This window comes from Paramormyrops kingsleyae, chromosome 10 (assembly GCF_048594095.1).
Source record: "Paramormyrops kingsleyae isolate MSU_618 chromosome 10, PKINGS_0.4, whole genome shotgun sequence".
Taxonomy (NCBI): Eukaryota; Metazoa; Chordata; class Actinopteri; order Osteoglossiformes; family Mormyridae; genus Paramormyrops; species Paramormyrops kingsleyae.
In genome coordinates, this window is record NC_132806.1 from 19,550,513 (window position 1) to 19,565,821 (window position 15,309).

At 41.6% G+C, this 15,309-nt stretch overlaps 2 protein-coding genes across 4 annotated transcripts; one reads left to right on the forward strand and one right to left on the reverse strand.

Annotated features, from left to right (window-relative positions):
- The first annotated feature begins 541 nt into the window (after nucleotides 1-541).
- On the forward strand, nucleotides 542-7,847 carry LOC111843736 (syntaxin-5-like). Of its 3 annotated transcripts, none has more exons than XM_023811547.2 (11): nucleotides 542-655; nucleotides 1,778-1,997; nucleotides 2,081-2,151; nucleotides 2,503-2,558; nucleotides 2,667-2,737; nucleotides 3,153-3,269; nucleotides 3,470-3,526; nucleotides 3,948-4,029; nucleotides 4,413-4,513; nucleotides 4,740-4,861; nucleotides 5,127-7,847. In XM_023811547.2, the coding sequence occupies exons 2-11, from the start codon at nucleotides 1,797-1,799 to the stop codon at nucleotides 5,284-5,286; spliced, it is 1,038 nt and encodes a 345-aa protein (XP_023667315.1). In that variant the 5' UTR covers nucleotides 542-655; nucleotides 1,778-1,796; the 3' UTR covers nucleotides 5,287-7,847. The 3 variants fall into 3 exon arrangements, with proteins under 3 accessions (XP_023667315.1, XP_023667317.1, XP_023667316.1); XM_023811549.2 differs by lacking the exon at nucleotides 542-655 and adding an exon at nucleotides 686-778; XM_023811548.2 differs by lacking the exon at nucleotides 542-655 and adding an exon at nucleotides 1,108-1,195.
- Nucleotides 7,848-8,480: 633 nt separating this feature from the next.
- LOC111843737 (protein RD3) lies at nucleotides 8,481-13,390 on the reverse strand. Its single transcript, XM_023811550.2, has 3 exons — nucleotides 13,204-13,390; nucleotides 12,516-12,811; nucleotides 8,481-9,803 (listed from the first exon to the last, which is right to left on the reverse strand). The coding sequence occupies exons 2-3, from the start codon at nucleotides 12,809-12,811 to the stop codon at nucleotides 9,437-9,439; spliced, it is 663 nt and encodes a 220-aa protein (XP_023667318.1). The 5' UTR covers nucleotides 13,204-13,390; the 3' UTR covers nucleotides 8,481-9,436.
- Between the last annotated feature and the right edge of the window lie 1,919 nt (nucleotides 13,391-15,309).

Here is a 15,309-nt window from a genome sequence, read left to right on the forward strand (position 1 = left end):
CTTTCATGCTTTATTACAGTTTTTATTATATATACTTTGTTATATATACTGAATAAAAGTATCAGTAATACATCCACATCCATATGCACAAACAAAATATTTTCCAGTTTTATTGGTTTAAACGATTTTTACGGATAAAGAATTATTTTGTAGAATTTGCATTTTTTATCAAAACAATAGTATTCATGAAATAAGCGTGCTGCTATAGGCTTTAGTTATGTAAATATTAAAGAAGACAAGTGGATTATTGCGCTTCTTAGCGGTTAAACTCACCTCTTCTTATTTCTAAAGGTAGGTGATGGGGACACCTGCTGGCAAAAATAATTTAATACTTGAAAAACGGAATGGCATTTAATTTAATATTTAGCTTTCCTTGCATATAATCTCTTATTTTCGCTGTACATTTTTGTGTAAAATATAACAAAAATGTCGCAGTTTCTTGTCATTATTTGTTGTTAGGTGGTAGTTTCCCGTCTACAATACCCGTTTTCGTGTTATCATGTGACACCCACAGTGCATGTGCTAAAGAACTGATGCGGACACGCGCACTAGTAGACGTGGCGGTGACGTCAACATCCGGGGAGTGAACCGGAGCGAATCCCCAAACACCGATACGGGAGATTCTGCTTATATAGAGCGAAACAAGGATTTACCGGTAAGAACTTGGCCTTTTAAATCACACTTACTTAAATACGTTTGTCGGTACACCTGCGCTTCACAGTAATGTATTCATAAGAAATAAAGGAGATGTCAGAGTTTTTTACAGTTAGCCGGCTAGGTCGGAACCGTAATATCATATTTTACCAGCGAACGCACTTTTGTCTTTCCGATAAACAGCACATTTGATAAATTGTTAAAAGTAACGCGCTAATCCATTGTTGTCACGGTGATCGGTTGAAGTTTGATCATTTTTATGCTTGTAAAGTATTTTTTTTACATAGTTTCAAGTTTCGCCGGCGCGTAGAACGTTTTATCGATTTCTGAAACAGCCAATCATTTAATGTGGTTGCAAGCTAATATGATTGACTTGAAATTCAGCAAATCACATTCTTAAGAAGAGAGGCGTAAGTTATGAGTAATAGGATTGTTTGCCAATAGGATAGGAGATTAAATCTGGGTAGGCGGGGATAGTTAGTAACAGAGACGTGTATGAGAAATGTGTAAAGCTGGAGGCGGGCTCGTTAAAGCGAAAGTGGTAGGTTGTGAGTGTAATAGTTTAACCACAGTATATAGGCACCTAGTAAATTGTAAATAGTGGTGAAAAGTCGTATACAGTTTTTAAAATCCTGAACTTAGTATTAAACTTAACATGAAATTTAGCGGTTAACAGAAAAAAATGTTTAATAACCGGTCTGGTACAATGAAGTTTTCATTTTGAGTTCTAGAAGGTTTCAGTTAAACGAATAGCGATACATGCTTTGCCTAGTGATTTAATACCAACTCCGTCAATGACATCCCCACTTCTGGTTTTGGGTTCTTGTAGAATAGGTCATTTAATTAGCTGGTACTGCCTGTTGTTAGCAGGTTTGTGTTGCTGGGTGTGAATTTCGATGTGAATTTGTAGTACTGACTTTCACGGTTAAGTCCCCAGTTTATTTACTTAAAAATTATATAAACAAATCCCCATGGACGGAATTTCAACTTTATTTCTGTTCATTATTATTGTATTTGCTATTTGTTATAGCTGTTATTGCTGGGGGCCTGCAGATAAGGCATTGCTGTGAGTTTGGGTTCTCTGGACTGTGTGGGACCTCTTATGCTCTCCTTTTAACCTCAGGTGATGTGGTGGAACCTTCATGATCACACATCGCCGCCACGGTCCTAATACCAGTGAGCAGGGGGTGTATCTTGGGGCCTCCCACACAAAGTTGCAGCTGATCCATCTGCAAGACACACCCACCCTGGCCACCGCCCCACTGCCGAACACCAGCACCATGTCTTGCCGGGATAGGACTCAAGAGTTCCTCTCTGCATGCAAGTCCCTGCAGGGTCGACAGGTGAGACGCTGGCTAGTTCCTGCCTTCTGTATTTCGTGGTGTGTGCGCCAGGTTCTGTGCTTAACTCAAATCTCTCTGGATAGAATGGGATCCAGACAAATAAGCCAGCTCTCAATGTCATCAAGCAACGCAGTGACTTCACACTGATGGCTAAGTCAGTTCCTGTTTTCCTGCATTTCCAGTTTTTTTCTGTCGAATTCTCTGTAGAACCTGTTATTTCATATTAATTTAATGAAGTACCTGACACAGGTTGAGGGAGGCCAGGTTAAATGACATTAATTAGCGAGCATGTCACCCATGTGCACATTTGCCAGCAAACTTTGTGTGGAGAATGGAATATCTTTTCATGCTTAATTGCAATATAATTAACAAGGCATAAACCTTTTAGCATTAGCTCTGTATGTTTGGTTATTGACACACTGAATCTATTTTTACAATTATTGTCATATAACTGTAATATAAACATTCCTTCTATAAATATCTTTATCTCTCTCTCTTCTTGTAGGAGAATTGGAAAAGACTTGAGTAACACTTTTGCCAAACTGGAAAAGCTTACTATACGTAAGGACCTGTGTTTCTTTGCCTCATGATTACATTTTGTGCTGTGGCTTTTTTATGCATAGATGAAGTGAATCCTGAAATACAATGATGTCTTTCTTTTATAATTAGTTGCCAAAAGGAAATCTTTGTTTGATGACAAAGCTGTGGAGATTGAGGAGTTAACATATATCATTAAACAGGTGAGGCAATACGTTGTGTTTGAGTATAATATTACAGCTGTGTGCACGAACCTCCACATGTATGTGGGCTGCACTGTCAGCACAAAATACAGGGAAATGGGAAGAAAAATGCAGAACAAAGGGCACACAAGTGCCAAAGTCTTTATTCTGGCCTCTCCTCATTGGGGGGGCTGATATCTTTCCCGACCCCCCCCCCCCAGTTAGAAATAATTCCATTAATTCTTTCACTTGCTACATTATCTGTCACTGTGTAACCATGGTAATGATATGCTTTTGTGCAGGCTAGCCCATGGATTATTCTGTATGTCTTTATGATCTGTCTTTGTCCTCTTAATGTTTTGCCCATGTTCAGTCTGTAAGCTGCTTTGGGTAGTAGTGTTTTCTGAATGGGGAAATGTAAATATCTTCATCCCAGGATATCAACAGCTTAAATAAGCAGATAGCACAGCTGCAGCAGTTGGGGCTGTCTCGGACCGGCCAGGAAGGCAAGCACGTGCAGACGCATTCCAACAGCATTGTCGTATCATTGCAGGTCAGGATCAACACTGGCAATGAGCACATGACCAGAACCTGCCAATAACTGTGTTGCTGTCTTTCTGTCATACTACCTATCAGTTTATCTGTATCTTGTCGTTTTATTCATTAGATTTTATATACCGTTATGGGGAATGTGTGCGGTCTTGTTGAGGCTGGCAAACTCTCACTAGGCTCTTCTTTGCTCTAACCTTGCAGTCAAAGCTTGCGTCTATGTCGAACGACTTTAAATCAGTACTGGAAGTCAGAACAGAGGTAAGACTTCATGGGAGCAATTTGTTGTGAAAAAGGTGCAGATCTGTATTCCTGACAGAAAGACACAATGATGAGTTCACCCACCAATGATTTGAATTGGACTGGTCATAATTTTGGTTCTTGGTTATGTCATTGCTATTAAATTAAAAAATTAAAGTGTATATTCTTTGACACCACTACCAGGCCAGATAGATTTGCTTGTGTCAGTCCATCTCCAAAACATAATCGAGTAAGATTTATAGCAAATGTCCAAGTTTACAATAGGTTAGGGGTTGGCAACCTTTCAAGCTGTACCCAGATATACAGCTGTATTTGGACTGGTATTGTTATTTTAACCGCTGTAAAAGTACCATAGTTATCCATAGTTCTCTCTCTTGGTCCCCTCATGATGGATTTCCCCTCTCTGTCCCCCTCCCCTCAGAACCTGAAGCAGCAGCGCAGCAGGAGGGAGCAGTTCTCTCAGGCTCCCCTCTCTGCTTCCGCTGTACATGCTGCCAGCTTCAGTAAGATCACCTTGCATCTCTCTGCTTCCTCTCAGTAATAGTGTTGGCTTCTAGCTTCATCGGTATACTGACAGTTCACCTTTTAAAATTGTGCACATGTGAATACACCTGAATAAGGTTGTTTAAGCTAGATATGCAGATGAGCCTTTTTTTTTTACCTTTTTACTAATAGTTTTGGTTTAAGCTTCTGGTGATCACCTTTAGCATATCTGTGGAAACTAGGAAAAAAAAATCAAACTGCGGTTGGATCAGACTGAAGTTTATTCATATTTCTGCTCCTCATCTGACCTTGTTTCTGTCCATCCTGAGCTTCTTCAGTTGCTTGTCTGCTTATTGTAACGTGTCCCATGAGGTCTCTCTTCTCCTTTTTCCAACTTCTTCAGAGAGTTCAGTGTTGATGCAGGATGAATCGAGAAGATCGAATGAGGTCTCCATAGACATGGACCCCCGTGCCAGTCAGCAGCTTCAGCTCATAGATGAACAGGTACCTTCAAGATCTGGTATCATGATGGTCGTTGTGCTTCAAAGAATGTGTGTTAAACTGTGGGATGCATTTCAGACACTGACCGGTTCTGTTATAACCTTTATTGACCTGTTGTGTAGTTTCCCCTTCTTGAAAACATGCTGTAAAATTTGGGATGGGAGGGGTCATAGATTACTAGTCATTATCGGCTTCTTTGCTACTGAGTCTGTGCACTGGCCCTCTTTAGGAGTCGTATATCCAGAGCCGAGCTGACACCATGCAGAACATCGAGTCCACCATTGTGGAACTGGGCTCCATCTTCCAGCAGCTGGCACACATGGTCAAGGAGCAGGAGGAGATGGTGCAGAGGTGGGTCAGTAGTGGGATGTATTGTGAAAGGAGGCCACTCTGAAGGGGACGGGTTAGAAGACAGAGGGTGTGAGAGTGGATTTGGGGTTTAGAGTCCGGGAGGGGAGGAGAGGAGGAATGTAGGTACAGGTCCTTGAAAGGCAGTGCTTGACTTTGGCTGTTTGCAAACTATGTTTAACACATTTTGAGCCATTGGAGTGTTTATCCTTGGGCATTTGGGTCTTTTGCTCCAGCTGTCATGCTTTCCGTTTTCCTGCTTTCTCAGAATTGATGCTAATGTAGAAGACAGTCAGCTCAACGTGGAGGCTGCCCACGCAGAGATCCTTAAGTACTTCCAGTCCGTCTCCTCCAACCGCTGGCTGCTGATCAAGATTTTCTTCATCCTGATGGTGTTCTTTATTGTCTTTGTCGTCTTCTTCGCCTGAAGAGGGATCGGGTGGCGGAGGGATGCATCGGGGGGGGTATGGGGTGCGCACAGTCACACATACCGGAAGGAGAGAGGAGTGAAAGGAGGAAGATGAGAGTGTGGGCAGCTCTTATGAGGGTGTGTGAAAGTGACAGTGAGTGAGAATGATGAAGCCTCTTTAGCTTTTGAAGGGTTTTGGACACAAGAACTTTCTGTACATTCACAGACTTCTTTTTTGTGGCTAATGATCTCGACCTCTTTCTCTCAGAGGGTAAACATTTTGAAAGCTGCTGTTTTTGGGGAAACTGGCCAAGCTTGTGTTTTGATTTTTATTTTTATTTATCGTTATGTGACTTTTTAGAATTTTCATATACCATTGGACCCCCATAATAAATTGTAAGGTTTATACATAACCTTAACAGTGACATAAGTAATTCTTCCTCTAAAATAGGAAGTTTTTGATAAGGGACTTTGGGTTATGAAATTCCATGTGCGTAACACTCAGACATATATTTATTCTTTTTTCCTGACCTTTTGAAAAGTGATTCCGCCTAATAAATATTAGGATTTACACATAACCTTTACAGTGACATAAGCAATTCATCTAAAGGTCCCATATTTAAGGTTTTCATAAGGAGCACAGGATTCTGAAATATTATACGTGTAACACTCCAATAGATTGGCACTTTTTTTTGTATTTATTCATTTTCCAAATGCGGCAGTGGTGAAAATATCTACCATTACTCTATATATTTGTTTAGGGGTCATCTTTGACAGTTGAGCATAAAGTTAGGTGGTGTATCCCATACCACACAAGACAGAAGCTGATGTAGCTTTTCCAAATGGAAAAACACATGTGGAGTGATTTACCCAAATCCTGGAGTGTTATGCTCTGCCATCGTCTCCCTTTGATGTCTTCTTTTTTATGAACATTTACAGAGCTTGTAAATCCATTTTTGCTCATTGGTTTGTCTTGAGTTAAAAACAGTGTAATAATGTTTTTGTTTAGTGCTGTCAGGTAGTTGACATGACCTTTGTGGTTTTATTTATGAAGTTTAGGCCTGTTGCTGGACTTGCTCCCTGTATTTGAATTATTTAAGGTTACTATTGTAACTTAAATTAGATTTTTTTCAACAGAGGAACATTCCTGCTTTGTAGAATGACTGAGGAAAAGACAGAAGATGGGGATGGAGAGTAAATTGGCATTAAAGGGTTGGGATCTGCAGCGATGGCTCTATTCGCACACATCTCAGCCTGCATCCTGACTCTCACCTGTAACTCCAGGCTCCACACACCTATCTTTACATGTGTCAAAGTGGCACATGGTACATAGTGGTTATTTGTTACTTGGCAACCTCCTCAGGTAATCAGCATGGCTTCAGAGTGTGGGAGTGGGTTCAGAATCCACCATCAAGCTGCCATTTTAAGCAGTTAACTGAACAAGCAGAGCTCTACAGAGGCTACATTGCCACTTCTGTGACATTGTCAGGATTTGGACTCTGCACTCATGTCCCTCCTCTCCAGTCTGTTGCAAAACTTAATGCAAAATTTTTACGAATAGCCTGTTAAGTGTGGACGAGGGGCCTCAAGCGGTACTACCCCCGACAGTTGCCTCAAATTGGCCTAAAATTAACGTACTTTTAAAATACATCAGCTTCACATTTGAAGTATGCCCATTTTTAAATCTTACGTATTCTTATACAGGATGACTCTGTGTATCTGATCTTTTCCTCAGTTTGTATATGTGCACCACTGTAAGCTTTCGTTAACTGTTACTGTGTGTCTGTGGCACTTGGTACACTTAAGAATTCTGAAGCAAGGGGATAGATTGGCATGGATACAGCAGTTTGGGAAGCGGGAGATATCCTGGATGATTTTTAACAATTAGTCCCTCCCCTTCCTCTGCTGGTTCAGTCCATGAATGCCACACCCTGGGCTGAAATGTACATAATGGAGAATGTCACATTTTGAAGACTGTAAGCTAATTTGTATATATATTTGGTGGATGGTTAAGGTTAGTTGCAGAATAAGTTTGAATGATGGAGAAAAGTGTGGAGGCCAAATGAGAGGGAAGGAGTTACTCATTTAGGTATATAGTGGTAAATATGTTGTGTAAATTTCTTGACTGTCAGACCTTGGAGAAGTTACTCAAGGGACATTTTGAACCCAAGAGTGAAGGGTAACAATGTGTCTGGATGTATAACTGCTAATCATTTTGTCTGGATCTTTCTAGGTCATCCTCCTGTCATTTTCTAATTTCTACCTCTCCCTCTGAAGAACAACTGTGAATTAAACCAGTGTTTCCCAACCCGGCCCCTGGGAAACCCCAGATAGTCCACGTTTTTGCTCTCTACTGGGAGCTGGATGGAGCAAAAAGATGGACCATCTGGGGTTTCCGGGGAAGCTGGTTGGGGAATGCTGCATTAAAGAACAGCATAATATTGCAGGAGGGTTTTTTTTGTGTCAGTAAGGACCGTCTTTTTATCACACCTCTCCTGTTTGACTCTAGCTCCTGCTTGTAGTGTACAAACTACAGATAATTATTAAAAACATGTAAATATTAAAATGAGCTGGAATATGTTTGTTGTGCTGTTCTGCACTGATTGTGTATGTTGTCTTTTTTAACCTTTTAAAAATGCTATTACAGTGTCTTGGGGACTATTTTAATCAATTTTATTTTTAGAATACTTAAATGTTCCTTATAGCTCTCTACAGCCTAGTTTAAGATTAGTGGGGAGATACTAATTGTATGTAAAAAAACATAAAGATAGTTGAGCATGGATTTAGTAGTTCATGTTTCAAAGGAAACCTGGAATCATCTTGAGAGTGCAAAATGCTGTGTTATTTCCTATGTGCTCCATTATTAGTTTTCTGAGGAAAAAAAAAAAGCTATAAGCCTGAATGATTGTACCTCCCACACTTCAAGCCCATTTATGATTCATTGACTGGGCAAAACTCATGACACTTGATATGCATTGACATGGATTGTTCTTCTCCACTCAGATGCATTGAATGGTTTCTGAGTTGGTGGCCCATCCATCTGACTTTTGATGGTAGGCCGTGTTCCCCATTTAATTCACCGTAAGCTGTTTGCAGTCTCTGATGCGTCGTGGCCGAAGTGCTGCGCATCTGACTGTGTGGCGTCACTGTCTCCAAGAAAAGCTGCTGGTTTCTATTCAGGTCGTCTAAAGTGTGAAGCACACAGAGGCAATAGGGCTGCAGTACCTATTTATTCTCATCCTAAGTGTATTTCTGCAACAATCAGACAACAATGCATTACATTCTGTATTGCTTTAATATTCACAAAAATATTTTTATTTAAATTTGACAAGTACTATAAATTATTTGCTTGAATACTGCTGGGATTTTTAAACTGTGTTCAGAAGCTAGTAACTTAATGAATATAACCCTCGTATTGGTTTGTTTTTAAATCACGTGTTTATGAATCTGCGCCGTTAGTGTGCTGTATCACGGTTGGTGCAAAGGTGCTGTCTTTGCACGTCTTCCTTAGTTTTCTGTACACTCCATGTGATCTCTGATGTGAATATCGTCGTAGAAACAAGAATGTGTGTCACAACCTGCTGGCTTTTCTGTCTGTCCTTCCCTGGCTACTGACATGTCTTGTCTCTACATTTTGAACCCACATACGATACTGTGCGAAAGCCTTAGACAGTAAAAGAAAATGTTTAAATGACCTTCATGCTTGTGTAAAACTATGATAATATGTCTGTAAAAGTGTGTTAGCTTACCCACGTCAGATCTCTCCTATAGTCACCAAAGTGTTTGCAGCAGCCATCCAATACGCCCATGTAGTCTTTGACGCGACTTATCAATACCTCACTGACTTTTAAAGCGTATTTAGTTAATAAATCAAATAAGCTTGTGGTGACATTGCTGAACAAACACATGGAATGGCTGGGGTGCCCCTGAGGAGAGGTTTGGGAACTGAAGCTGTTCATATAGGCAGCCAGCTGGATCTCAGTAACTTTTTAGAAAACAAAAGAAATCCCTGTTAGTTTTCATTGTGTTACTCCGAATGTGCATATATTCTAATGTCAAAATATGTTTTCGTTCTGAGCAGATATATACTTATTATCCTACTATCAACTTTCAACATTTCTTTTGACTGCCTAAGACTTTTGCACAGTATTGTAGTTCCTCCTTCGGCACTAGCTTCTGTCCTCCATTTGGGTGATATCTGGCATGCTCCTGCTCCTCCCTCTCCTCACAGCCGGCACGGACCGGTTCGGATCCCCTTCCACCTCCTCGTCCATCCACATCGCCCCCTCCTGCAGGTTGTTGCGTGAGCCCCCTAAGGCCACGCCCTTGAAGGGGTTAATGAGGAACCTGGAGCGGAAGGAGACGAAGGAGAGGCTCCTGCTGCGCTGCGTGCTCCAGCGGCTGGCCCTAGCCTGCATCTCGGCGCCGCTCAGGTCCCGCTCTTCCTCCTCGTCGAGGCAGTCGCGCAGCAACGAGCGGAAAAGGCTGGGCACTTCATGAACGTCAGGCTCAAACTCAGCCACCAGCTTCCTGAACCTGGAGATAAAGATGGAGCAAGTTGGAGAACGTTCAGTCCGTCTAGCAACAATTGGCAGCCTTTTGAGCAGGGAGAGAAGGGGTGGGTGTGGTGGGACAAACAGGAGACAAATGGTGCTTTTCCTCCACCACCAAGAACAGGCATACCCAAGTCGTACCAGGAAGAGATGGTTTTCCATTGTAAATTATGTGAGCTGTACCTAATCCGTACCCATGCTGACATCGCCCTGCTTATTAGTAATACTAACTTACTAATGTAGTACTACAGAATGGCTGAATGGAATGGATTCATAATGCGAATTTATCCAAGATAATGCTAATTATGCTAGCGATTAATGCTAACATAGCACGCTGATACTAACAGATGTGCTAGTGGAAATTAGCACGTAGTTACCCATGATGTACACGGTGTGAACAGTAAACAAGCGTATCTTCAGTTTTACTTCACTGCTGCTCTCCAAACCTGGCAATACCTTTACTGAGCCGACCCAGCTGCAGTGGAAAATCGAAGTGGAACCTTGCTGTAGAACTAGTGTCTCTTTGAGGTACGGGTCAGGTATGGCCTGGTTCCTGTATGCCAGTGGAAAAGCACCAAAAGAGGAAGTCATGAACATTTGGTTCTGCCCTCAGCAGGTCTGGGGAGAACATTTGATCTTAGGGCACCGTAGCTTCATGGGCATAAGAAAAGCTGAATGCTGAAAATATGTAATTCAATTAAAACCCACAAAACAAGCCAATAAGGAATAAATAAGCTGCACAAATAGTGCAACTTTTGAAAAGGGCTGTGCTGCAGGTCTTACTATAAACAGCTTACAAAGTGATTTACTTAGATTTCCAGAAAGCCTTTGATGTTGTCCCCCACAAACGGCTCTTGTTAAAGCTTAAAGCTGCAGGAATTTTAGGAACTGTGGCAGCTTGGATCAAAAACTGGCTAACTGATAGGAAGCAGCGAGTAGTTATTAGAGGCACTATGTCACAGTGGGCCTCCGTTTATAGTGGGGTACCGCAGGGTTCAATTTTAGGACCACTATTGTTCCTAATTTACATTAATGATATTGACACGAATACATACAGTAAACTGGTTAAATTTGCAGACGACACTAAGGTGGGCGGGGTAGCAGATACTAATCAAGCAGCAGAGAGGCTTCAACGGGATCTGAATTTAATTAGCGAATGGGCTGATACTTGGCAGATGAAATTTAACACAGATAAATGTAAGGTAATCCATGCAGGGAGCAGAAATATACAGTACAGATATTTTATGGGTTCCACTGAAATAAAGGTAGCTGATTACGAGAAAGATCTCGGTATGTATGTTGATGCTTCCATGTCCCACTCTCGCCAATGTGGGGAAGCAATAAAAAAGGCGAACAGAATGTTGGGTTATATCTCTAGATGTGTGGAGTTTAAGTCAAGGGAGGTGATGTTACACTTATATAATTCCTTGGTAAGACCCCACCTAGAATACTGTGTGCAGGTTTGGTCACCATACCTCAAGAAGGACATTGCTGCCTTAGAAAAGGTGCAACGAAGAGCTACGAGAATGATTCCTGGTCTTAGAGGAATGTCTTACGAGGAGAGGTTAGCGGAACTGAATCTGTTCAGCCTTGAGCAAAGGAGACTAAGGGGGGATATGATTCAGGTCTATAAGATTCTAACGGGTCTGGATGCTGTTCAGCCAAATGACTATTTCAATATTAGTCTAAATACTAGAACTCGTGGCCATAAGTGGAAATTAGCGGGAGAACATTTTAAAACAAATTTGAGGAAGCACTTCTTTACACAGCGTGTAGTCAGAGTATGGAATAGTCTTCCTGCTATTGTAGTGGAAGCTAAAACCATGGGTTCCTTTAAATCAGAGCTAGATAAGATTTTAACAACTCTGAGATATTAGCTAAGTTCTCCCCAAACGAGCTTGATGGGCCGAATGGTTTGTAAATTTCTTATGTTCTTATGTTCTTATGTTCTTATGTTCTTATGTACAGGGGAAGTACAGTGGTTTAAGAATCATTCATAAGGTACAGTATAAGGCAGTTCTTCCATTTATGTGCAAATGATACATAAAGTGACCGGTGCAGATGGTTTGCAGTTGTTCAGTGGAATTCTACAATTGTATGTAGTCATGGTAAGTAATAAACGGGGGAGTATTTTTTTTTAGAACCCCAGATGCTACTTGAAGTTTTAAGAGCTGTTAAATATGACGGGTGACATTTTAGTTTCACAATTTTACCCCTTACACTCATACAAGATTGAGAAAACAAATTACACAACTATCTTAGTTATAGTTTATCCAGGAGACATTTCTTAGACTTGTTTGTTTGGAAACATTCTACCAGTGTTTCTCAATATATGGGAATTTATGTAAAATTCCCAGCATTTTGCAACCCTAGTCTAGATCAGTGTGTTTCATCCCAGTCCTCAGGAAGTGCCAGACAGTCCACATTTTTGCTACCGGGAGCATCTGGGGGTCCTCAAGCAGCAAAATGCTGGAAATTTTACATTAATTCCCATATATTGAAAGACACTGGTAGAACGTTTCTATAATATTCATGGTAATTCCCAGGAACTTGGAATATATCCAAAATTCCCCATCTTAACTAGTAACATCAGTTTGTCCAGCTTGTGGGGCAGCGAATATCTGCCTCCTGTTACAGAATGGAAGGTACTGGCGTGATCATTCTGTCACTGACATACTGTAAGCACTCCACCTACTTGAGAACGACGGGGCCGCACTGGGATGGGGGGATTTTAGCGCACAGGTTCTGCAGGTCCAGCACCTCCCCGGGGGAGATCTCAAAGGTCAGCTTGGGGCTGGAGTCGGCCAGCCAGGTGTAGTCCACGGCAGAGCCACGGCGACGGATCTGCATCGCCCGCTCCTGGCGGATCCGCTCCGCCCTCTTCACCAGGGCCCCAAGCTCCAGCATGAGTGTGTTGGTGACCAGTTCTTCTGTGGAGCGCTGGCCTGGTACTTTGGGTGCTGCAGAGAGCACTGCTGACCAAGGAAACATCTGGGGGGTTGGGGGGGGGGATATTGACTGACTGAAAGCTCTCTGCCTAGCTCAGGAGCTATTTAGAGATGAGGATTAATACAGCTTTAACTAAAAATAAGCATAATGCTACACTCCTGCAAATGAAACATATAAAGCTGTAACTACAGAAAGACATTTCTACCCTTGAAAAAAGTGCACAAAACGCACACTTTAAACACAGATAAATGCCTCACGTGTGACAGTGCGATGCTTTTTGACTAGTACGGCCCTGTTAGGGAACTGCAATAGTCCTGCATATAAACCACACACACCTGCTCATGTTAAAACCCTGCATATATAATATATAGATGTACATAGATTTAAAAAAGTAAACAGGGAAAGAATGAAAAGTAATAATTACTACATCTTACCTTAGTTGAATTTAGTAATATTTATCCAGCATGAATGCTCAAATGCAAATCTCAAATTATTGCTCTTTTTTCCCCGTTGATAGAGAAGCATAAAAAATAACATCAGTAGTAATAAACACAAATGCCTCAAGTACAGTATTACCCAGCAGCCTGTAGTGCGTAAGCAGCTGGAGGGTCAGTGGATGAATGCTGGATTGTTATCTCTTCATTAACTACAAGCACATACACATCCTATAATTGTTAGAGGAATCCCAGACAGTCTGTTTCTGCATGGCAGGCTCTCACAGTATACACACACGTTCGGTGGAGTAAGAAACGTAATCCGCTATTAATACTGAGGCACGGCAAGACCTTATCTACCTGATCAGCACTTTTATCATGCAGCCCACATGTATCTGCCGTTCATGCGCAATGCGATGCTAGTCCTGTGCGTGCTGGCTGACGGAGCAAGTGGCACACCTACCTGCATGCCATATGGACCCCCCCCCCCCCGACAGCTACTTCACGCCCAGCACGTACTTCTAAAGCCACCGTGACACCCTCCATGGGAGCTGGCTGGCAGGATCTGAGCCACCCACACTGCAGCCAACAATCTCAGGACCTCCAAGACCAGTTGGTTACCTGTCAACTGTTTCATACCTGGAACATAAGAAAGTTTCTTTGATTTAATCCAGTATAATTACAGTGTCACACTCATAATAATTAGTTGTAATTTGTAAAGTCAAACTGTGTGGTAAAAGCAAAAAGAAAAAAAAACCTATTATTGATTTATAAGACACAACTGTTTTAAAAATATAAATGTAGAAACAAAATTAATCAGATTATCATCTGGTTGGATGGTTAAAGTGATCAAGTCCAAGTCTATTTAATCTCTTGTTATGAAATCATGTCCATAATAGATTACATAAGAGCTGATCCTGTGTATATCTGCTCTTTATTTAGTTGTGTTCCAACCAACTGAGTTTTGTTCTGAGGCCTTGTGAAACAGTCACAATAATAACTCTAACTTCTATTGCTGATAAAGATCTTGTATGTGGAGTTTCACAAGTTCATGAATACAAAAGAAAGCAAAATTTTATTTCCTTGGCTTCCTTGTGTACTTCAAACAAAAGGCAAGTTTATGTAAGTATTAACGTTGTGTACAACTTAAACATCGATTCAGTCATTTATTGAACGCTTTTAACTATGAAGCTTTATTAACTCCACAAATAAAAACATTGCCAGAATGAACATTGTTTAATAAAGTTTCGAATTTAAAGAGCTTCTCAGTCTTCCATCTTCTAATCACTTACCCAGTACAGGATCCTGGGGGCCTGGACCCTAACCTCAGACACTGAAGGGTACTAAGTACCCTGTGCTGAATGGCAGTTTAACATAGGCACCACTGACAGGTCAATTCAGAGATACAGAGTTGCCAGCTTGTTTAACTGCATGACTTCTCAAATTCAACCTTTACACAAATGGAGCAGGAATGGGATTCAAGACACGACACCCAAAGGCGTGATGTAACAGCACTACCTATTGAGCCCTCAAGCGCCTGACTTCCCATTCATACCTTATTGAATGTTTTCCTGGGACCTGGGTTGAAGCAATGGTATATTTGGTGTACTTCATAATCTCCAGGGAGTGGTACAGTGTTTAGCACTGTTACCTCACACCTGTGGGATATGGGTTTGAGTCTCCGCCAGGTTTCTGTGTGTGGAGTTTGCATGTTATTCCCACTGTCATCGTGGGGTTTCTGCTGTGGGCTCCAGCCCCCCCAGTCTGAAAACATGCTGAGGTTAACTGGAGTTACCAAATTGCCCATAGGTGTGCTTGTGTGGGTGACTGGTGTGTGAGTGTGCCCTGTGATGGGTTGGGGCCCCGCCCTGGGTTGTTCTCTGCCTCGCATCTGTAGCCTCTGAGAGAGGCTCTGGACCCCCCTGTGACCCCGAATAGGATAAGTGGTTATGGGTGACATCTCCAGTAAATAAATCAGTTAACCCAGCTAACAAGGAACATTCCCAGAGCTTTAGCCAATGTTATGTAAAAGTCTTCTCAACAATGTCAGAGAACGTTACGCTTATTTCCACATTTTACATTTTTACAAAAGTGGTCAATGTTACC